We start from the raw sequence: 23744 nt of genomic DNA, 5'->3' as shown, positions 1-23744 counted from the left end.
GCAACACCAGTGCTGGGAACACCGCAGCGCACAACATCCTGCCGCTGAGCTCATGCCTGTAAACAGACACTGATTTCATGGGCTGAGACCCATCACACGGCTGCACACGGCTCCCACGTGGTCTCTCGGAGGGAGAGCGGTAACCGCATTTAATGCAGCTGGGGGCTGGGAGCCAGGACTCCTGGGTTCTACACCCCACTCAGTCGCTCCCTGTGTGGACTTGGGCAAATCCAGCCCCCATCCATGCCTCAGTTTCCCCGTTCATAAAATGGGAGATAATGATACTGGTGCACCAGGCGGGGCCAAGCTGTGAGGCTTGAGTAGCTGATTCTAAAGCATCCGGAGGCCCCCAGTTAAAACACTTGTGGACTGGTGATGGGGAGCTTAAATCATTGCACTGAAACTTGACTTGACTTTATTGATCCTTGTGTGCTGCACAGGCATCACCACAGCACTGAGCAAGTTACTGGGGTTCGGCCTTGTTCCCCCTTGGCGCCATGCGCAGTGCAAATCCCGAGGAGGGGAAACTCCTGGGTAGGTGGTGAGGAGCACTGGAGGGGGGAGTCCTCAGGACACCATAGGCTGAAGCCTCTCGTTCTGCAGCCAGACACTAGAGCGGATGTTGGAGGTCTCCACCTGTCCAGGACAGACTGTCTGTCTGTGTCTGTGCCAGGGTTGTGCTGAGCTGGGAGTCTGTCTCTCTCAGACCTGACCAGTCCTGGCAGCTCTGGTTGGTGATGGAGCAACCCAACCACTTCCTGACATGGGGCTGGAGCTCAGGGGCTCCGTCCTTGGAGGTGGAAGGATGGGCTGGGGTGGGGTGGCAGGGATGCAATGCTGGTAGGAGGGTGGAGACCTGAGCCCAGCCCCTTGGGTCCAGGGCACTGGAGGAAGATGAGGTGACATCACCCAGATACCTGGGATGCAAAGGACCTTGCATTGTCCAGTTTGGGCCTAAACAGACAGATGGATCGGGCTCAGCCCTCCCCACGCAGAGGCTCTGCTTCCCTCATGGTCATGGCAGCTGGGATATAACTCGCTCTGGCGCCCACTCCTGTCTCATCCCCGTCTGTCTCCCCTGCAGGATTCCATGAACTTGCCGCCCGACAAGATGAAGCTGCTTAGCCAGTACGACAGTGAGAAGAAGTGGGAGCTGATCTGTGACCAGGTGAGACTGAGGTGCCCAATCCAGGGAAGTTGCCAGGAGCTGCAGGCACCCACGCACCACCCCCCACGGCCGCCCTAGCACCTGCTGCAAGAGATTCAGTGCCCTTCATTACCCACTGCTACACAACACTCACGGCAGGAAACTCACACCCAGACACTTCCCCCTGGCCCCTTCCTGTATTGCTCAGGTTGGTACCTGATCACAGGCTTTCAGTCTGATGCTTTGCAGCATGACTCACAGCAGCAGGGCCAGAGCAGGGAGAAGTCACGCTCATTGCTTCAGCCCACCGAGGTTCCGAGTGGCCCAGCAGCCTCTACTCCCCGCTAGAATGGTCCGAGGGCCGGCTCCCTGCCAGCACTTTGCAGTCACTGGAGGTGCCTGCAGAGGAATCTGATGGGCTGAATCCTCTGAAGCCAAGGAGGCTAATCCCACCATTTCCTCCATGAGTCATTTCTCTCCCCTTCTGTCATGTCTGCACCCACACTCAGTCAGTTCCTTATCAACAGAAAGATTCACTTCACTGCAGGAATGGGCTTTCTGCCAGAGGCCTCTGCCCAGGCTCAACTAACCTTTTCCTGGTGATCTGCAAAGAAAGCCGGGGTCGATCCTCTCGATCAGTCTTGGTGCTGGGAGGCCTTCAGGAGATGGCAGGGAAGGGGCATGTGTGTGCACTAGTTCTTATCCAGCTCAGAGAGGGGTGAGGGGCCTGCCGGATCGAGCCCTTAATGCCTGCCAAGCACTTTGAGGCTGCAGATGCCGTGTAAGTGCTAAGTATTATTAGAAACCGGTGAAAGATCAAATGCCTCAGAAAACCCTGCAACTGATGCATCTCACTGGGGCAACTGCTTCCCTGGGGAAGGGAGAGGAGCTGGTAGTTTTTGCTGGGGGCTGGATATTTTAACCAGTCAGCCTCTGCACTTGCTTGTTTTGCTTTTGGGGGTTCATGTTGAGTGAAACCCTCAGGTTTGGGGGTTGGGGCCCAGGGGCAGAGGGGGATGCTGAGCTTTTGAGCAGCAAGGCTGCAGGCTGACTCAGGTTGGCAGGGGCCGCTGGGGATTGCCATCCCAGGGCTGCCTTGTTTGTCCTGATGGGCAGTTAATTTGGCTCCTGCTCCTGGGGGACATGGAGGGAATGACAAAGCAGCTTTCCCACCGGCCCTGATCGGGGCTGACGGCGGGCCCAGCGGAGAGGCCATAAACTGAGTGGACCATGGAGACTGACCTCCCTGTCCCTGCAGGGTCGGGGCGCAGTGCCCTGCTATTTGTGCTGTCTGTGCACTCTGGATAAATGGGGACCGTGGGCTGTTCAGCTAGGGGCTCACCCAGCACAGTCATCCCTGGCCCTAGCCTAGAGCTCTGCTTCGGGGTCCCAGGACTGCGCAGCGGCAATGAGTGTCATCACCCCTCTAGCCTGCCTGTGGTCCGGGGGCCTGAGTCTGACCGGAGCTTGCTGGGCCAGCTGGGCCATGCGCTCCCTGAGGAGATAGTGCGGGGCAGGAGTCATCACGTGCCAGCTGGGCATACAGCCAGGGCCGCCCAGAGGATTCCGGGGGCCTGGGGCCATCGGCGGCAGGCGGCTCCAGTGGACCTCCCGCAGGCGTACCTGCGGAGGGTCCGCTGGTCCCGTGGCTCCGGTGGAGCATCCGCAGGCATGCCTGTGGGAGGTCCACCGGAGCCGCGGGACCGGCAAGCGGCAGGGCGCCCCCCTGGCGCGAAATTCTAGACCTGCCCCTGTTCGGCGGCAGGGGGCCCTTCCGTTCCGGGACCCACCGCCAAAGTGCCCCGAAGACCCGTGGCGGGGTCCCTCCGCTGGCGAATTACCGCCGAAGCAGGACTCGCCACCGAAGTGCAGCCCGCTCTTCTGCGGTAATTTGATGGCGGGGGACCCCTGCTGCGGGTCTTCGGGGCACTTCGGTGACGGGTCCCGGAATGGAAGGGCCCCCCACCGCCGAATTACTGCCGAAGACCGGGTTGCACTTCGGCGGCAGGTCTCGCTTCAGCGGTAATTCGCTGGCGGGGGTTCCTTCCCCCCAGAGCGGAAGGTCCCCCCGCCAGCAAAGACCGGGAGCAGAAGAAGCTCTGGGGCCTGGCCCCGCAAGAATTTTCCGGGCCCCCCGGAGCAAGTGAAGGACCCTGCTCCAGAGGTCCCAAAAAACTCTCGTGCGGGCCCCTGGGGCCTGGGGCAAATTGCCCCTCTTCCCCCCCCCCCCCCGGGCGGCCCTGCATACAGCACAGAACAGGCTCTTCTTGGCTTGTTCCATGGCCAGAGCCTCAGGGCCCTGATTCTGGCTCTGACTGGGCACAGGCATCTCCTGCCCATCAGTGGAGCCCTGCCCAGGAGTCCAGCATCTCGGAGGGGGCTTGTGCATTCCTAATCCCAAGGCCAGAAGGGACCATCCAGTCTGATCCCCTGGATCGCACAGGCCAGACACCTGCCCCACAGTGATCCTCAGGGCAGGTCTGTTAGAAAAACGTCCCAACTTGATTTAAAAATTGTCAGGATTGGAGAATCCACCTTGCAAAGTTGTTCCAATGATTAGTTACCCTCGCTGCTAAAAATTTATACCTTATTTCCAGTGTAAATTTGTCTGGCTTCAACTTCCAGCCATTGGATCGTGTTACACCTTCCTCTGCTGGATAGAAGAGCCTGTTTTCAAACCTCCGTGTGCCAGCCTCTGTCCCCAGGACTGTTATGCTCTGCTACATTCACTTCCCTTCCCTTTGCCTCAGTTACCCCATCGATATACCAGGAAGCAGAAGTCCTGAGGCATTTGGATGAAAGGGGATCTTGATGCCTAACCCAGGCCAGCGCAGTGTGGCTCAGGCAGCAGCGGCTCATGCTTTTAAATCCAGTTGTCCCAGTTCGAGCCCCATGGACGAATCATCATTAGAGAAACATACGTCTCTGTTACGAAGGGTCGTAGTGCTGCAGTGTCGACAGTAACAGGAGGGGCTCTCCCATCAGGCCTGGTCTACATAGAATATCAGGGTTGGAAGGGACCTTAGGAGTTCATCTAGTCCATCCCCCTGCTCAAAGCAGGACCAACCCCCAACTAAATCATCCCAGCCAGGGCTTTGTCAAGCCTGACCTTGAAAATCATTAAGGAAGGAGATTCCACCACCTCTCAAGGGAACCCATTCCAGTGCTTCACCACCCTCCTAGTGAAATAGTGTTTCCTAATATCCAACCTAGACCTTGTTATGTAGACAAAACTATACAGGATCGTTTCAGGGGGCAAGACAAAGATGCCACATTTATTATGATAACACAATTTGATTTATGACCAATAACTAATATCTAATACCTATACACACACACGCGCATCCACACATACACATTTAGACATCAGATGTTCTGCAGCTGCTGCATAGTTACCAGTCCTGGACATAGCTTGAGTTCGTGGCTTGATTTCGCAGCTTGGGTTCGTAGCTTGTGGCAGTAACTGGCCAGGAAAGCCGGGCACAAGGACAAGCTGGGTCTGCTCTCCCATGTTGGCAGCACAATGTTACCCTCCAAAGTCTTCCATCTCACTCATCATTTTGTAGGCTTTAGTTTGAATCCAGAGTCTATAGGTCTTGCTGTGTCACGCTGCCTCTGGGTTCGGTGTGATTGATCACCTGTCAATTGCAGATGGGACTTTCAGCCTCGGACCTGGCTTTGATCTTCCTTCTATTGTACCTTTTCTTTTTAGGGTGGACTCTTCTTATTTTGTCAGGGCTCTTGTCTGCATCTTCAGCCATTGGTGTTTGAACTTTATTTCATCAGGACAGGCTGGTGCCGGAGATTGATTCCATCATTCATACATACCTCATTCACACATCTAAACTTAACTAATAAGATTATAGCCGGGTTTTGCATAACTGAAGGTTGCAGCAAGCTTTTACAAAATGGAGTGAGTGTTTTAAAATGGAGTTTGAGTTACAATGTAGACAAGTGTAGGGAATGGCAAACAGTGGGCAGAAGTTACAATACTGAAACAGTGCAAGTCTTAGTGATTTAAGCAAGAACTGGATTGACTGTGAAACTTACAACGGCAACTGGCTGAACAGGTATGGCTCATAACAAGCATCTTAATGGTCAATTAGCCAGTTCCTGGGGAAACCGGTTTTATGAATGACTGTTGTTTCATTCATAAAACTTTACTTATGAAGTTACATTAATAAAGTGAACAATTAAAAACAGTTTCATTCATCAGTTCTACAACCTCTCCCACTGCATCTTGAGACCATTGCTCCTTGTTCTGTCATCTGCCACCACTGAGAACAGCCGAGCTCCATCCTCTTTGGAACCCACTTCAGGTAGTTGAAAGCAGCTATCAAATCCCCCCTCACTCTTCTCTTCTGCAGACTAAACAATCCTAGTTCCCTCAGCCTCTCCTCGTAAGTCATGTGCTCCAGCCCCCTAATCATTTTTGTTGCCCTCCGCTGGACTCTTTCCAATTTGTCCACATCCCTTCTGTAGTGGGGGGCCAAAACTGGACTCAATACTCCTGATGTGGCCTCAGCAGTGTCGAATAGAGGGGAATAATCACTTCCCTCGATCTACTAATACAGTGCAACATGCCATTAGCCTTCTTGGCAACAAGGGCACACTGCTGACTCATATCCAGCTTCTCGTCCACTGTAATCCCCAGGTCCTTTTCTGGAGAACTGCTGCTTAGCCACATGGTTAGGATGACGTAAGCTGCCTTGCGTCAACCTAACCGTGGAAGTGTGTTCACTTAACTGGGTCCTGCTGAAGTAAGTGCTCCTCTACGCCGGTTTAGTAACGCCACTTCCCCGAGCGGTGGAGAGTCACGGCTGCTGTACTTAGGTGGACACAGTGTCAGTGCAGACTCTCTTCCTTACACAGACAGGTGCCGGCTTTCAGGAGCTGTCCCATAATGCCCCACAGTGATGTCCAAGCGCTACTGGTGAGGTTGTGCACCACTGACCCAAGGAGCCAAGTGTGCACGGACATGCAATTTACTAACTGCAGTGGCTGGATGCCGATGTGATTTTGTGGTGTCAACATGGCGTGACTGTAGTTAATCCACCTCCCTGAGGGTGGGGCAGTAGCTAGGTACATGGAAGAACCCCTCTGTGGACCTCATGCGGTCTGTTCCGGGGTTAGGTTGCCATAGCGATCTCTCTCAGCAGTGTGGATTTGTCATGCCCAAGAGGCAGAACTAGGCCCCTGTACGTTTGCAGTGTAGACGGGCCCTAAGACAAGCAGCTTCTTAAAAAGAGTTAACATCTGTGTGCCCAGTATCTGCAGTGACACTGATAGCAGCTGATTGATGGGCCTCTGCTCACCAGCTGGTGTCAGGCAACAGTCCCTCTTGCACAATATTCTACTGTGGGTGGAGGCAGGCCCAGCTCTGGGAGGGGGTGTGGAGGCAGGCCCAGTGCTGCACCTGGGGGTGGGAGGGGAGGCAGGCCCAGTGCTGTGCCCAGGTGGAGGGGAGGGAGGCAGGCCCAGTGCTGCCCCTGCGGGGGGGAGGGGAGGCAGGCCCAGTGCTGCCCCGGGGGGGGGGAGGCAGGCCCAGTGCTGCCCCTGGCGGGGTGGAGGGGAGGCAGGGGCCCAGTACTGCCCCTGCGGGGGGGGGGAGAGGAGGCAGGCCCAGTGCTGCCCCTGCGGGGGGGGGGGGAGAGGAGGCAGGCCCAGTGCTGTCCCTGGGGGGTGGGGAGGCAGGGCCAGTGCTGTGCCGGGGGGATAGCGGAGGCAGGCCCAGTGCTGTGCCGGGGGGGGGAGGGGAGGCAGGCCCAGCGCTGTGCCCGGAGTGTGGGGGGAGGCAGGCCCAGCGCTGTGCCTGGGGGGTGGGGGAAGGGAGGCAGGCCTAGCGCTGTGCCTGGGGGGTGGGGGAGCCAGCCCCAGTGCTGTGCCTGGGGGGTGGGGGAGGCAGACCCAGCACTGCGCCTGGGGGAGGGGAAAGGAGGCAGACCCAGTGCTGTGCCTGGGGGGGGGGGGAGGCAGGCCCAGTGCCGTGCCCTTGGGGGGTGTGTGGAGGCAGGCCCAGCGCTGTGCCCCAGGGAGGAGGAAGGCCCAGTGCTGGGCCATACGGGGGAGGAAGGCAGCCTGGTGCTATATCATGGGATGAGGAAGCTGGTCTGTGGTTCTGCACAGGATTGGACATCAGGAGATATGGATTCTAATTCCACCTCTGTCACAAACTTGTCCTTCGGCAAGTCGTTTAATTTCTCTGCTTTGTAAAATAGGGGTAATATTCACCTAGCTTATGGCCAGGGCGTGTGCAGCTTAATGGAGGAGTGCGTGTAAAGAGCTTTGAGCCCTGGGTTGGAGGGGAATAGGAAGGTGTGGGGCTCTATAATAGGCCTGGCCGGTGGGGTTTACAGAGCATCTAGCTCTGGGCACTGCTCATCCTTGGCTGGGCAGGACTGACATTGGAGGTGGCGAGACAGGAGACTGGACTAGAGAGTGCGGTGGTGCAGTCTGGGGCAGGGGACTGCAGGGCTATCACAGGCAGCTGATGTAGCTTCTGAGCTGGGGAGGGTCCCTGTGGCACTCCCCCACCCCCATGCCCGGTGTGTGCATGATGACCGGTGTCTGTCTGAGCCTGGTGTGGTGCCCTAAAGAAGAGGGCTGGCTGTGAGTTCTAAGCCAGGCCACTTCACTCGCTCCCACTCAGCATCGAAATCCTGCCGGATCCTGGCAAACGTCGTTTCTCTGTAAAGCCACCAATTCCCCATCTGGCTAGTTCCCGGGGGCAGGAGACCTGGGCAGCAGGTCACTTCTGAAGAGCGAGTCTCTCTCCCTGCCCTATGCAGCTGTTTCTCATGCACAGCTCAGATCCCTGCAGTCTCCTCAGTGTCCTGCTCACGTGTGGGTGTTCGCCCGGGTGCACACACATTGCGTCAGTGCTGCATGTTCTCCTCCATCGTCTGAGGAAGCTCCCTTCTCCCCCCTCCTTGCAGGAACGGTTCCAGGTCAAGAACCCCCCCTCTGCGTACATCCAGAAACTGAAGAGCTACTTGGATACGGGCGGAGTCAGCAGAAAGGTGACCTCCGATTGGCTGATTGCCATGGCGGTATTATCCTCCCCCTTTTATTCTCCCCTCTCCTTTGCTGCCCCTTAGCTTTTGTACCGTGGTTGAGAGCTAAGGTCCCCGAACGGGGGTACGTGCACCTCCAGGGCACAGGAGCTGTCGGAAGCGGTGCCTGGTAGCAGGGGGGTCTGTCCTTTGTAGGGAGGAGGGGAGCCTGGACCAGACAACCCCTCTTCATGCCATGAGCCCTTCAAGGACACTGGTATTGCAGGGTGCAGCGAACTAGCTGGAGGTTGGGGTCAGGTGTCCATCAGGTGGCTACCTCCTGGGTGGCTGGCTCCAGAGAGGGAGAGCAGAATTACAGGGGCGCAGCAGCCCAGGAGAGAGGTTCCCTGGGCTGGGACCCAGAAGAGAGACTGGGGAGCCTGCCTAAGTTACAGCACAGCCCACAAAGCTCAGTGGGGGCCCAAGTGGGGGAGCAAAGGAGGCTCCCTGGAGCAGGGCTGGCAGCTGGATACTGATGGGCTGAATCACAGCACAGCCCTTAGGAGAAAGGCTGTGGAATCCCTTGGCTGTGAGGAAGGAGTTTAGTCCAGGGACCAAGGCAGAGGAAATGGGAAGGGTTAATTGGAGCTGGAGCTGCCTGATGCTGGGTGAGGCCCCCTCATTTCCAGCCAAGGCTCCCCCACTACCTATCCCTCCCTGCCCTTTTACACGTCCACTCCTTTACACCCCACCAGCGCCCCTCCCCGCAGTCTAACCTCATTACAGTTGGCAGGAAGCGGGATTCCCAGCTCACACAGCTTTTCCTGATTTCAAGAACTTTCCTGTTCTGCATCGAGATGAAACTGCAACTTTTTGAAGTTTTTGGTGTGGAAAAACCTCAGAGAGACACCCCCCCATCCATCCCAGAATAGCCAGTAGCCTGAGGTCAGGGCACTCCCCTGGGATGTAACAGCCCCAGGCTCCAGGTCCCAGGGCCTGTTCTGAGTCAGGCTGTTCCAGATTGGGACTGCGTCTCTCTCATTTTGACTCAAAATTTCATCCTGGGTCTGAGGAACCTTCCTTACGGAAGTTTAATGGAAACTGGGACGTTCCTGTGAAAAGTTTGGGATTTAACAGATCGGCATTTTCTAATGAAAAACCATTGAGTCACAAAATGTCCAACCCCATTTAAACCTCACGTCCTGTAGCCCTCCACCAGGGATCCCCAGCCAAAAGGCCTTCTCTTCTAGTTTCCCCCAGGCAGATCTCCACCAGCCAAATTTGAAACTTATTTCACTTTGGCTCTGTAAATACTTAAGTCTGTTAAGGCCTAAAATAACTGTGCGCAGAAAGGAGATGCTGGCCTGAGGGAAGGCAAGCAGCTGTTTTCTGAGGATGGTACGTGGACCAGTAACGTTGGGAATCGCTGCTCTGGAGGTTATCTGGAGTTAACACAGGTGGTAAATGAGAAATGAGGCTGCAGCCTGGCTAGTGATGTTGCAGATCTGTCTAACGCCCCTTTGCTTCTTGAAACGCAGTTTAAGAGGCGAGTGCAGGAGTCCACACAGGTGCTCCGAGAGCTGGAGATCTCGCTGAGGACCAACTATATCCGGTGAGTATCTATGGATCACTTGCTAATGTCCAGGGGTCGTGCAGATGACTGTCTCCCTCTAGTGGCCGCTCCCAGCCTGCAAGTGACTCAACTCTGGTGATAGGGCTTGTGTTTTGGGGGCTGCAGGTCTGCGTTTTAACTGGCGGCTGTGCCGACCGGGTGTGCAGACAAGGAGTGTTACACTCTTGCCTGCTAATCACTGCAGGCCTGCAAGGAGGCAAGAAGGAGGAGCTGCTATCAATGCTAGCCCGAGATCTGCTTGGACGCCAGCAGCAGAGGTGCTGTTTTTTTGAGTACAAAGGTCCCTGGTTCAAGACCCATCAGTGATGCATTCCTGCCATGCGCCATCTGCTGCTCTCCTGTGCTTGGCTTTCAGATGCCATAAGGTCGTGCCGTGTCTGGGAGGGGTGAGCATTGTGGGGAACTAGGAATGGCCCCACTGAGTTTGCCTCAGTGCTACCATCCCATTGTGACAATCTCATGACTTTGGTGGTGAGGCTTTCGTGGGCCCCTGGCTGTCTACCAGCCACACCTGGATCATGGAAGATCTAGAACAGATGCAAGTCTGGGTGGAGATGGGACCTTCACTCCTCTGCTGGTTAGAAAGCATTGCCCCATTTCAAATCTAGCCTTGTTGATGGGCAGTTTATATCCCTTTGTTCTTGTGTCCACACTGGCACTTCTGTGTCCCCATGCTTTGCGCAGAAACCTCTCTGAAGTTACCTGGAGTGCAGCGTGTGACGGACTCTCAGGATCACACCCAGGCTGGGTGGAAATGGGCACTGAGGCTTGGCTGTCTCAGTGTCTGCCCTGCCAGGGTGACGTGGAGTATGTCTAATGCTAAATCTACCCCCGTGCTCTGGGGCAAACCCACTGGGACCCAGCACTGATCTGGAACATCCATACTGTCATCTGAGCATGGGGCAAAAGCAGATGAGCAGTGCCCCTCCCTGATCGTGGGGCTGGGGCTGTCTGGTGCCATCTGGGGCATGGCCCAAAGCCTGTCACATCTCAGAGCGATGGAGGCAGTTGGAGGCGTCTGTAAGCAGGTCCTGTTGAGAGCAGGTGCCTGCCTTCTACCCGTGGTGTAGGCAGAGGAGCATGGATGGGGTGGGGGTTATGGCAGCCAAGCAGGAGACAAGCGGAGGGGTTTCTGGGAGAGCAGGAAGGTGGGTCTGGGGGTTCAGGCATGGGGCTCTGAGACTTAGGAAACCTGAGGGCCATTCCCAGCCTTGCCACAGACACTCTGCCTGGCCTTGGGCACGTCCCTGCACAGCTCTAGGAAGGGAGCAGATTACTTAATCCCAGGGCTGTGGCTAGTGTGTGAGGGGGGCAGAGCCAGCATGCTTCCAGCCCACTCTGCCACTGCCCACTGGCTCGTGCAGAGCAGCACTGGGTGAGCTGCCCCTGGGCTCCCCGTTACAGCTGGGTTCAGTCTGAGCAGGGCCCGAGGGGAGGGGAGAGATGCTCTAGAAAGGAAGCAAAGGGAAGAAAAGAGAAACGGGCGTGAGGATGGGGGTGCAGCTGGGCCGTCCCTGCCTGATCTCCCTGGCTAACGCACCTCCTCTCCCCCAGCTGGGTACAGGAGTTCCTGAACGAGGAGAACAAGGGGCTGGACGTTCTGCTGGAATACCTCGCCTTCGCCCAGTGCGCCGTCACGTAAGTTGCTGCTGAGCCCTGTGCCCCGCCGGGGAGGGGAGGGCGCTGGGACGGGTTGGGCCCACGTCAGACCAGCGCCGCAGTGCCGAGCTGTAAGCACGCGAGTCGGGCCTGTGACTAATGTGGGAGACCTGCCTGAGTGCCATGCTCATGAGAGCCCTGCTCCTGCATTAACAGGCCCTGGCTCTGAACCTCGGCTGTAGCTGCCTGTCCTGGCCTGTGCATGGGAGGGGAGGGGCCACACGAGCCTGGCCCCTGAGACATCAGGGCTCGGGCCCCAGCTCTCCATAGGAGGCCAACGGGATCTGGGGTTGTGCGAGCGGGGCTCCCTCAGCTCAGTTTGGCCAGGAGCAGGTTTCTGAGAGTAGAGGAGCCAGGCAGAATGAGACCCAAGGGCTGGGAGCTGAAGCCAGACAAACTCTGACTAGAAAGGAGGTGCCAGTTGCTCACAGGGAGGGTGATTAACTAGCCTCCCTAGGGACAGGGTAAATTCTCCATCCCTGGGAGTGTTTAGATCAAGACTGGCCGTCTCCTGACAGCTCTGCTCAAGCCATTGGGGGTGGCCAGGCACCTTGGTGCCATCTAAAGCAGAGTCTTATCCCCCTCCCCTCACACACCCCGAGCCTTCAGGGTCAAGTGTGCCGTGCCCGCCTCCAGGAACATGCCCAGCTCACAGACCCGCAGGGCTAGACGGCACCGCACGGGCCAGCCCCCTGCCGAGATGCAGGGTGGGCTGAGTGTGGGTGGCACTGAGACCATTCTATGGTACACGCTGAGGGGAGCTGCACAGATTTTGGCTTCAGAGACGGGGTTGCCAACCGGCAAAGGCTGAGAAACATGCTCCAGCTCAGATGTGCTGGCTCCCTTGGGGGAGGGTCTGTGGCCTGTGCTAGGCAGGAGGACAGACTTAGATGATTCTATCTGGCCTTAAAATCTATGAAAACCCTTAACAAATGTCGCCCCTCCCCATCCCCTTGTCCGTCTCTGTCCTGGGTGCTGAAATTTCTGCCACTTGCCAAGATCTCCCTAAAAGCCCGTCAGTCTCCACTCCCTCATCCTGCTGCCTCAGGGCACCCAGGGCTGGTTGCTGTTCCATGATTAACCCATCTGGGACGGATGGTTAAACCTCCCTGACCTCAGACCCCTGTGCCCGCATGGTCTGCCTGCGGGATGACTGTGCACTTTCTACGCATAACCATCCGTGGTGGCGTTGCTGGTCCCTGGGGGCATGTGTGGGGCCATGCAGGGCTGTGGTGGCAGCAGTACCTGCCCTGAGGCGTGTGTGGCTAAGTGTGGCTCTGGCCGGCTGAGTGGTAGCGTTGGGCTGTGGGGGCTGGAGGCCGGCTGGGGAGCAAGCTGGTGTGGGCCAGTCTCTGCAGTCCCAGAGGAGTGAGAGCTGGGCTGGGCTGGGCAGTCTCATCCCCCACCCCCGGGCTCGAGTTGTGGGAGCCTCTGCCGAGGAGCCGCGAGATACCTATGCGGGGGGACCTCCTCTCACTGTGCTCTGTCGCTGGGTCTGCCCTTCCTTCACCACTGGCCGGGATCCTGCTGCCTCATACGAGGCCTCAGTATATTCTGCTGACTCACACGTCTGTCTTCACGTGTGTGGCTCCAGGTACAATATGGAGAGCACAGATAACGGGAGCCCGGGCTCTGACAAGGGCAAGTCCCCGGACAGATCCATGGAGGACCTCAGCAAGAGCAACTCCTCGTCCCCCACACAGGGCTCCTCCAAAGCGAGGAACCTGACTATCAGGTAACACATGCAGCCAGCATGGGACACCCATCAGCACTCCCGCCCTGCTCAGAGATACCGGAGGAGAGGCCATTGCGAGTGGGCAGCTCCGGTCTGGGTTCTTCTGGCCAAGCAAACAGGCTGCAGCTCGTAGGCCTGATGCTGCCCTGGGCCAGGAGGGAGGCGCCCAGCTCCCAGTGGGGAAGAATTACATCCCTGCACCTAACAGAACATCAGCCCCACTTGCATGAGCGCCCGTGGCACCATTGCATTGTGGCCTCTTACGACTCGTGACACACACAGCTTTGCCTCAGTTGCTCTGGCGCTGACACGCTGCCCATCTGGAGTCAGTACAGCCTGGAGTTGCTGGACTGAGGAACCCGCCCCTCTCCCCGCCACCTTTCTTTTTTTTGCATACCATATATTTAACTCGGGGCACTCCATGCTGCAGGATATTACTGAGGCTAATGGCTTGATGGGGGTCAGGGAATAATGGAGCCGTTTGAAATTTTTCACAATTAAAATAAATTTAAGAAAAACCACCACCACCAAGGAATAACTGCCCAGCACCATTCCTTGAGTTCTGAGTGTGTTGGCTGTGGCTGAGTGATGCTTGTACAGCAGGGTCAGGGCTATAGCCGCTAGACGACCACCAGAAACTGCACTGATCTGATGTTGGCCAGAAGGCCAAGTGTGTGTAAATGATAATCTGGGGGGGTCTCTAATAAATTCCCCCTAAACTGATAAACATGGAGCTTGGTGACCCAGAGAACAGCTGTACCTGAATTACACCCCCAGCCCCGGTCCCAGGAATCACGGGCTGTCTAATGCAGGGGACCTAGTGCCAGGAATCCAGGTTCTGTCCCTGAGAAATTATGGTAACTACTTATCTGTTACCATTGGCCTCGTCTAACGTATTTCTCCTCAGAAGCCCCAGGTGACAGGGAAGTGCCATTGTCCCCATTTCACCCAGCTCAGGCATAGCGAAACTAAGCGATTTGCCCAGGGTCACACACAAGGTCTGTAGCAGAGCAGGGAATTTCACTTAGTGCCCTGACCACTAAAGCATCCCTCCTCCCTGACTGCTCCTGACTCACCATGTGACCCGTGCCTCAGTTTCCCCATCAGGATGCTAGCACAGAGTAGGGTTGTGAAGCTTAAAAGGACAATAGGTCAAAATCTTGTGGATCTGAAAACAAGGTGAAATGTTAAAAGTGGATGCTGAGGAGGCTGAATCGGCCTGGTTCTGATCCAGACTGATGAGAGACAGTTCTAGTTAAAAGCCCGTTCACCTCGTGTGGCTCTGTGCATGCCCGTTCCCCTCCCACATTCTAACCACAGCCTTCTTTTGCACGCTTCCCTCGGGCCATGTCTCACGGTAGGTAACCAGGGCTCGCTCTCGGAGATGGTGGAGATTTGGCGCTGCCGTCTGCCCCAGTGTTCCTGGTGCTTGGGGTCAGGCTCTGGCATCGCTTCCCAGCTCTGTTTCTAGTCATGTATAAGGTCGACTTACGATGCTGCTTCACGCTCCCTGTGTGTGCAGTCAGACCTACTGTTACTCCTGTTACCGCTGTGGGCCAGCCCAATCCCAGGGGTCGGGTGGGTCTGACCCCACTGGTCCTGTGAGACCAGCCTAGCCATGGGGGGAGCAAGCCGGAGTCTGATCCCATTGGCCCCATGGGGCCAGCCCAGCCACAGGTGATAGGGGAGAGCCAGAGTCTGACCCCAGTAGCGCTGCGGGACCTGTCTAGCCAGGGGGAGGAGCCTTTTGTGCATGCGTAGAATTGCCCCTGTGAGCAGGTGGTGCCGAGGGCCTATTTTGGCCTGTGGAGCCTTGGCCGCTCGTGGTGATGTGCAAGGAAGAAAGAACCCTGGCCTGCCCCTCTCCCCCCACCCCCCGGGTGTGTTTGCAAGGCTGGCAGCTAAATAATCACCTAACCACAGCACGCTGGGCATGGAAACCAGAGAGACGATAGCCATGGCACCCTGGGCACTTTGCCAGCTGATTTCCAGAGCAGAAATACCCCTTAAGAATCAATAGGGACTTACTGAGTTCCCGGCTCACCCAGCTGCTACCTGCAGTGACTGCTCAGGAACCCAACCCAGAATTACTGGCTTAAAGCCGGTACATATGCCCCTGGAGGCTCTGCCCCTGCAGGCGGCGGGGCTGTCAGCCTGTGCCATCCGCGCTGCGGGGCAGAGATGCGAGGGAGCAGCCGTTGGTGCAGTGACAAGGCAGGGACCCTCTTTAGGGACTGGATAGTTTGAAATGTGACCGCGGAAAGGCAAAGGAAGTTCCCTGCATGCAAAGATCGGAGGTGTGATGGGCAGGGCCTGGTGGTAAAGTCAAGGAAGATCCAGGCCCTGGGCCCTCTGGCAGCCTGTAAGAAGAGCGTGGTGCTGAGTGAACGGCGTGGCCTTGCTCCGCTGCTGCGTGCTGGGCACTCAGGCCTCCTGGCCATCTGCCTGTGCCCCGGAGAGGCTGCCAAGCCCCCCCCCCCTGTTCCATGCTGCCATGTGCCTCCAAGGAGGGCGTATCCCCATCAAGTACTGTTTCTCCCTCCTGTCCTGCAGGCTGTAATCCTCCTTCAGGTGCTGCCACTTGAATCAGCAGATCCACACATTCTTTCAACAAGTCCACCCAAGCGTTCCCTCCAGCGCCCCTTGGAGCGATCAGGAGAGTAATCCCAGGCCACCTATGAACTCCTATGCGCCCCGGTGAGCCTCCCGCAGCCATCTGAGATCAGCAACTCGCTAGGGTGCAGACTGGGCCGGGCCAACGCCCTTCGCTCTCCCCGGCCAGCCTCAAGGCAGAGCCCAGCCCACTCAGTCGTCGGCCTGTCTGCCAAGACAGCCCATGGGATGGGGTGTCTGGGGCTGCAGACTGTGGACGGATCAGAGGGGACCCCGTTCCCAGTCTGAGCCAGCCAGGCCCCCAGCCGGTGCTTTCTGTAGCTGTGCTGCCTGCCGAGTCTTTCCCTGGCGTCACCCGCTCTCTTCCTTTGGCCCAGACTCAACCCGGTGCACAGCAGGAAGGCGCTGCGGAACTCGCGCATCATCAGCCAGAAGGACGACGTCCACCTCTGCATCATGTGCCTGCGCGCCATCATGAACTACCAGGTGGGGGCAAGGCGATGGCCCGAGCGCGGCCCTGCGGGGGGCCAGGCGCTGGTCACCAGCCACTGCGCTCGCCAGAAAGGCAATTCCCTGTGGGGTGGGAGACTCTTGTGCAGAGAGGGAGGCTTGGGTCCTGCTCCGTGCGGCTGTCCAGGCACCGCAGAGCAGAGCCCCACCACTCTGGGGCAGGGAGCCCCTTGCCCTTCCCAGCAGCCAGGCGGGGAGAGACGTGTCTGGTGTTGTGATCTCCCTGCTCAGCGTGGGCCCTGCTTAGCTGTGAGCAACCCCCGGGGCCTCGCTGTCCCCAGCTGTTACCGAGTGCTGCCCCTCCGGGACAGTCTCAGGGAAGTCACCAACCCAGCGTTGGCCCGGACTCCGCCAGCCACCTGGGGCTCAGGAGAATGGAGGGACCCCAGAGGCACAGTGCCAGCAGCTTCCTCCATTTAATCTGTGGGGTCCCAGCAGGAGACAGTCCCAGGAGGTCAGATGGTGCTGGGGGCTTCTCGCCTGCCCCTTAGGCAGTGAGCTGTTTGATTCATCTCCAGCCCAGGCCAGTGACCTCCCAGTCTGAGGGTTGGGGGTGAGTGCAGGTTCCACCCAGCACCCCGGGGCAGTGGTTCCAGGGTGGGCTGTGCTGACCAAAGGGTCAATCCCACCGCGTGGGGGCCTGAAACATAAATGTGACCTGACAGCCACATTCCTGCTCTTCCCTGCCTTCCTTTCTCCAGTATCCCCCCTTCCTTCTCTTCCCCCTTTCTCCCCTTCCCTCTGGTTGTGTCCTCCCTTCTGCCTCCAGCTGTTGTCCCTGCGGCCCCTCCTGATGTCCCTGTTGCTCTGAGCCTGAGGGCCTGGTCCACAGTGGAGACCCCTGAGTGCTACGGTCTCTCTCCTCTCTCTCCATGGCATCAGCTGCTCCTCACTGGGGTCCTTGTGTCACAGACTCACAGACTGTGCCCACTCGTGGTCCGTGCGGGGTGCCCCTTTCAGTGCGACAGCCCTTCTCGGGATCCACTCTCTCTCGGGGTCAGGCCCCTCCACCTCCTGGAGCTGCACCTCTCTGAGCCTCAGCGCATCTGTCTCTGCCATGGGCCCCTTAGGGAGTCCACGCGCTCTGGACCCCCCGGGCCTCCTGTCACGGAGTCACTGGGCGATGCTCTGGAACTGCTCCCCACCAAGCCAGTCAGGACTTTGGGGAGCCTCCTCTCCCTTGGAGCAGACTTGTTCAGGGCAGGAAGCTCACACGTCTTCACCTCCTGGGTCTCTCCTTGGAGCATTCAGCATCCTCTGCCCCTCCGTGCGCTTCCCACAGTGAGCCCCCCCCAGCGGGGTCCTGGGGAAGCCACCGGGTCCTGCACCCCCACTTTGCAGTCAGATGTGACTCTCAGCCAGGCAGTAAAACAGAGGTTTATTCGATGACAGGAACAGGGTCTAAAACAGAGCTTGTAGGTACAGCGAACTGGACCCCTCGGCCGGGTCCATTCTTGGGGGCAGTGAGCCAGACCCCCACATCTGCACTTCGCTCCTCGTCCCCAGCCAGCTCCAGACTAACAACCCCCCTCCAGCCCCTCCTCTCTGCTCAGCTCCTTTCCCGGGCCAGGAGGTTACCTAATCTCTTTGTCTCCAACGCCTTCAGCTGGCACCTTTGCAGAGGAGGGGCCCAGGCCATCAGTTGCTAGGAGACAGAGTGCCAGGCATTTAGGGGCACTGGCCCCTTCCTCTGCAGCAATCACACATCCTTATTCCACCACCTAGATATTAAGAACTGCCTAGGGGACACTGAGGCACCAACACAGTATTCAGAGAAAACATTAAGAACATTCCCAGTTCGTCACATCTCCTCACCCCCGAAGGGGTTGGTGCAACCCTATTCTCTAGACCGGAGTGACTGTCAGCCAGCATGAAACAGGAGAGTTTATTGAGAGTTGAACACAGCACAGGAAACTCTCAGGGCCTCAGGCCTGGCCTCCCTCAGCACAGCATATCCCAGTCCCCCTGCAGCCAGGTGGGCTCTGCCTGCTCCCCCTCTCCAGCCCAGAGCCCCCCCTGCTTGCCAGCTGGGCCTCTGATATCCCCGGCCTCGAGCCCCACTTCTGTCCATTGTCTTCTCTCCAGGTAAACAGGGTCGTTAACAGAAAGGCCTGAGTCTCCTCTCCTCTCAGACCTTCTCTGGCCCCTCTGGCTGGAACCTGCTGGTCAGGTCACCGGGGTTCTCTCTTCTCAGCCCATTGTCCTCCCACTGGCCAGGACCAGCTGTGTCTCCTGAGCTGGGTTTCCGGGTCACCAGTCACTGGGGTCTCCGTCCTCCAGGCCATCGGCCGGGGTCCTGAGTCCCTCTCCAGTCCTCTGTACCAACAAACTCCCTCTCCCCTCACCTCATTAAACCAGTAACACCTGGGGACACTGAGTCCCCCTCCCTCTGCATGCAACCCACTGGAAAACACAGAAAACCCAAGAAAACCCCCCACTTCGTCACACCTTGTAACTGGCCTGGCTCAGCTTGGTATGTTGGGTCCTGTGGGGGCTGGCGGGGTGGCAGAGCAGCTGGCAGGGGGCTTGCCAGCACCTTGGGTGGGATGAGTCTGTGATCCCTGCCCCTCTGGTCCTGCCTTAAAGACACACAAGCATTTCAGAGGGCGTGTGGGGGAAGGGCGAGGAGTAGCATCCGCCCCAAACCTGCTAACACCTGCCTCTCCCCCTAGTCTGGATTCAGCCTGGTGATGAACCATCCAGCCTGTGTCAACGAGATCACCTTGAGCCTGAACAACAAGAACCCAAGGTATGCTCCCTTGGGGTCCCTGCTGCGCCAGGAGCTATACAAACAGAACAAAAAGCTAGGCCCTGCCCCAGAGTTGACACAAGAGATGACAGCTGCAGACAGACAGATCAGGGAGCACAAGGAAGCAGTGAGCAGGGCTGGTCAGCATTGGCCTGGCTGCGGAATCGCAGCAAAGGAGGGATTTAAGGAGGGTCAGGAGGCAGCTTTGCTGATGTTTCGGGGAGCACCCCTGAGTGCACAGGGCATCACGGGACATGTCGTTTGAGAGGTTAACACATGGGCAATGGAGGCTGGCAGGGGGCTGACGGCCCTCGGAGTGATCAGGAGCCCATAGGGAGGGGGCATAGGCCATGGAGGGGCTTGTGAGTGAAGACGAGCAGCTTGTGGCTGGTGCCCCAGAGAAGGGGCAGCCCCCGGACGGAGTCAGACCCAGTGTTCTCCCTGTAGGACCAAAGCCCTCGTCCTGGAGCTGCTGGCCGCCGTGTGCCTGGTCCGAGGAGGGCACGATATCATCCTCTCTGCCTTCGACAACTTCAAAGAGGTGGGTCCCCCAGCGATCGGGTCAGAGCCTGTGGGGCCCAGGAGCCAGCTGGCCCTGGGGGATCTCGGAGCCCCTGTGGTGGAGGATGGGGGCAATGTGGGTGGGGCCTGGCCGAGGGGTGGGAGCCAGGAAATCCTGTCTCCTAATCCCAGTTCTAATGGCAACTCTCAGTGCAACTCGGATAAATCCCTGCCCTTCCCAGGGCCTCAGCTTCCTCATCTGATCCCCAGCTGGGGCAGGTCTGAGGAGAGGAGAGGAGACACACCAGGTACTAATGAACGTGGCCATGAGTGGCAGCCAGCGGAATTGACGCTCCATCGTTGAGCAGCCTGGTTCTGCCCCCTCGGTGCCGCCTTGCTGTGTCTGTGCGTCTGGAGCTGGGAAAGCCCTGCTCAGTCACCTCCCTCCCCTGCCTCCTGCGCAGGGCTGCTCCCCACAGCCCGTCTCTGAGGCTCTGGCCAGTCAGATCGCTGCTGTGGGCAGGGCCGAGCTACCCCTCCCCTCCCACGTTGTGCCCTAGGCGTAGGGACGTGGGTGATGCACCTGGCTGGCCCTCTCTGGGCCAGAGCTGAGCTGAGCATGGCGGTGGGCCCGGGAGGGATCTCTGGGAGCATCATGGAGCACGTCTCTCTCTGAGGAGCCCCTGCCTCACACCTTGTGGACTGGGTCCATGAGGGGCTCTCCTTGGCAATGAAGGGCTCCCCTCTCCCCTCTGCAATCCCACATTCCTTCACAGCCCCGCTCCCTGGAGCCGGTCCTCCCCCCCAGAATACACAGACATTTCCCCATGCCCAGTGGGCACCCGCACACCAGCCAGCCCCTCACCAGCTCTGTGTGTTTTGCCTCACGCTCCCCTCCATCCCTTCCCTTCCGCAGCATGCCCTGGCTGCAGACAAAACGGGGGGCAAGGACCTCATGCTGTAGCCAGGATGGGCAGAGGCAGGGCATGTCTCTGCTGCCAGTGCTAGGGCAAGAACCAACCCTCCTGCCATTGCTGCCTCCTGGGAGCCCCCAGCACCGGCTGCGGCTTATCTGCAGGTGCGGGCGTTTGGAATGGGGTCAGAACGTGACCTCTGCCCTCCGTGGCTTCCTGCCCAGGGCTGACAGCTGGCAAGCAGGGGTGTCGGATGGACGCCATACTGAAGGTTTCCCGTCTCTTCCTCTCTGCGCCGGCCCTTAGTGGTAGCAAGGAACAATCCAGCGCCCTTCTCTAGCCAACAATCTTAAGGTGTTTTTCAGACACTGATGTATTGACTCTTGTAAACCCCGTGGGGGGTGGCCATGGTTACCCATCCCACTACACATGGGGAAACCGAGGCACGGAGTGGGGAGAGGACTCACTCAAGGCTCCATGGTGAGTCAGTGGCAGAGCCAGGAATGGCCCTCAGGTCTCCTACTCCCTGGCCCTGGCTTTGACCATAGGGCCTTGCCTGGAAAGCAGGTGATACAGTGTAACGCCGACAGACCTTGGTCATCGGCTGGCAGGATTGAACCGGGGGCCTCTGGAGCTTACTGCACGAGTCTCTACAGCATGAGCTAAAAGCCAACTGGCTCTTCGCTAAGGCTGTAGCAGACTCATTCACCTCTCTCGCTACGCGGTCTTGGTGCCGCTAGATGGGACAGCCCTACTCCCAGGAGGCGTGTGGGTTACACCAGCGTGGTATCTCCACCCATGACCAGTCTAGCCCTGCCCCCATACAGCCAGGAAGGGGTAGTCTTTTAGAAGTTCCTAGGGGAGTTAGGCGCACAGTCCTATTGGCTATCAATGGGAGTCAGGCTCCTAACTTCCTTAAACGTTTCTGAATATCTCCCCCAAACGATCCAGCCCACAATCCTTCCCTCCCACTCACATTTAGCCGCCCTCCGCCTGCCGTCCCTGGGGGACAGCCTGCCTGGTCTGGGCTCCTGAAATGTCCCTCTTGCTGTTGGGGTTTGTAAACTCCCCTGCCCCATGGCGGCGCAGCTCTGAAGGAAGGGGATGTCATCCCTTTGAAATGGCACAATGTGCCGCCCGTGCCCCCGGGGAGGGGAATGCCCAGCTCCTCCACCAGGCTCTCAGTGCCGGTCTGCACTGCCAGCCGGGAAGTTCTCGCAGGCGTGGCTCGTGCCCAGGTGCCGCCGGCGCCTCCCGCTGGGCTGACTCAGGGAGGTTCTAATGCAGCAGGGGATGGGACGGGGGCAGTTCACGCCACTGTGGAGATTCGCATCTCAGGGGGCAAGGCCAAGCATGTGGGAAAGCTCCCCCCTCATCTCCCTGCCCAGAGAGCTCTGTGCACTGAGGGAAGGGCTCCTGAGTGTGGTGCTGCTCATGGTGGAGAGTGACGGGCAGGGGCTGTGTATGAGCTCTGCCAGTGCCCCCTGTCCTGCCCGGCAGCCCCAGGCCGCTTCTAGCCAGGCCCCCAGCCTAGCACTGCCCCCCAGCCTAGCCCTACCAGTGCCCCCCGTCCTGCCCGGCAGCCACAGGCCCCTTCTAGCCGGGCCCCCAGCCTAGCGCTGCCCCCCAGCCTAGCCCTACCAGTGCCCCCTGTCCTGCCTGGCAGCCTCAGGCCGCTTCTAGCCGGGCCCCCAGCCTAGCCCTGCCCCCCAGCCTAAAACTGCCAGTGCCCCCCTGTCCTGCCCGGCAGCCCCAGGCCGCTTCTAGCCGGGCCCCCAGCCTAGCACTGCCCCCCAGCCTAGCCCTGCCAGTGCCCCCCGTCCTGCCCGGCAGCCCCAGGCCCCTTCTAGCCGGGCCCCCAGCCTAGCGCTGCCCCCCAGCCTAGCCCTACCAGTGCCCCCTGTCCTGCCTGGCAGCCTCAGGCCGCTTCTAGCCGGGCCCCCAGCCTAGCCCTGCCCCCCAGCCTAGCCCTGCCAGTGCCCCCCGTCCTGCCCGGCAGCCCCAGGCCGCTTCTAGCCGGGCCCCCAGCCTAGCCCTGCCCCCCAGCCTAGCCCTGCCAGTGCCCCCCGTCCTGCCCGGCAGCCCCAGGCCGCTTCTAGCCAGGCCCCCAGCCTAGCGCTGTCCCCAGCTTAGTCCTGCCTCCCAGACTAGCCCTGCCAGTGTCCCTCCATCCTGCCCAGCAGCCCCGTGCCACTTCTAGCCCTGCCCCCAGCCTAGCCCAGCCCCCAGCCTAGTGCTGCCAGTGCCCTGCCTTCCTGCTCAGCAGCCCCAGGCCACTTCTAGCCCTGCCCCCCAGCCTAGCCTGGCCTCCAGCCTAGCGCTGCCCCCTGCATAGTGCTGCCAGTGTCCCTCTGTCCTGCCCAGCAGCCCCTGGGGCCGTGTCCTGCTATTGCCCTTTGCTGCTCTCCCTTCTCCCCGGTGGGACAGAACCAACGTGCTGAGGGCCCCGTGCTGCGGCTGCTGGGGCAAGTGGTGGCTGTTCCACGCGGGGAGCATCAGCGTTATGGTGCTCAGGCAGGGCTGGCAGTGCCTGGCAATGAGCTGCCCCAGCTGTCACTCTGTTGCTGCTGTAACCCTACAAGGGGTCTCCAACAAAGGGCCGATTGGGTGACACGGGCTGCAGGCTGGATTGAATTCCCGGGCGCAGCAGCAGGGAGCTGGGTGGGAGACAGGAACCCAAGCTGACATCCGAGCGATGAATGGAGGGGAGCGGACCTGATCCCTCACGCTGGAGACAGGCCAGCGAGCCAGAGCGCGGTCTGCAGTAGTGGGGGCTGTGACACGGGGGGCGCCGTTGGCTCAGTGACTTGGGTTTCAGTTCGCTAGCATGGCTGTTTCAGCAGCTACCGGTGCTGTCTCTCTCCTATCACTGCATCCCAGCTATGGCTGCGCTTGGAGCCAGGACACCTGGGTTCTGTTCCTGGCTCTGCTGCTAGCATGCTGGGTGACCGTGGGCAAGACCATTCCCATCTCCATGCCTCAGTTTCCCCATCTGCATAATGGGAATAATAAAACTAACCCATCTCAAAGGGGGCGTGCCTATAGAGTGAGCTTCAGCTGGAAGGTGCTATCCGGGTTGAGTTGGTATTAATTAATGTATTGATTGAGTTCTCCGAGCCCCTGCTGGCACTGCAGGATGGGCCACGGAGGGCTCACATCCCTGCAGGGAACAGTAGACAAATGAGAGCCAGGGAGCAGCTGGAGGAAGGAAATTGTTCACAACCCCCCAATTCTCTCCCCTCGTCAGCTGGCTCTGGCCAGGGCTGGACTGCCAGGGCCCAAGTCCTGTGG

At 58.8% G+C, this 23744-nt stretch overlaps 1 protein-coding gene across 9 annotated transcripts in view; it reads left to right on the top strand.

The window, feature by feature from the left end:
• FMNL1 (formin like 1) overlaps nt 1-23744 on the top strand; it is a 66324-nt gene that overhangs the window by 22269 nt on the left and 20311 nt on the right. For 2 of the 9 annotated variants that reach the window (XM_050934894.1, XM_050934895.1), the window contains exons 2-10: nt 1085-1168; nt 8083-8196; nt 9678-9751; nt 11327-11410; nt 13026-13166; nt 15738-15863; nt 16157-16265; nt 18962-19038; nt 19486-19579. In XM_050934894.1, the coding sequence (XP_050790851.1) occupies nt 1085-1168; nt 8083-8196; nt 9678-9751; nt 11327-11410; nt 13026-13166; nt 15738-15863; nt 16157-16265; nt 18962-19038; nt 19486-19579 (903 nt within the window). The remainder of the gene's footprint in view (nt 1-1084; nt 1169-8082; nt 8197-9677; nt 9752-11326; nt 11411-13025; nt 13167-15737; nt 15864-16156; nt 16266-18961; nt 19039-19485; nt 19580-23744) is intronic. The other 7 variants (XM_050934896.1, XM_050934903.1, XM_050934897.1 and 4 more) reach the window with 5 other exon arrangements.

This window comes from Gopherus flavomarginatus, chromosome 25 (assembly GCF_025201925.1).
Source record: "Gopherus flavomarginatus isolate rGopFla2 chromosome 25, rGopFla2.mat.asm, whole genome shotgun sequence".
NCBI lineage: Eukaryota > Metazoa > Chordata > Testudines > Testudinidae > Gopherus > Gopherus flavomarginatus.
This window is presented reverse-complemented; position numbering and strand designations above follow the sequence as displayed.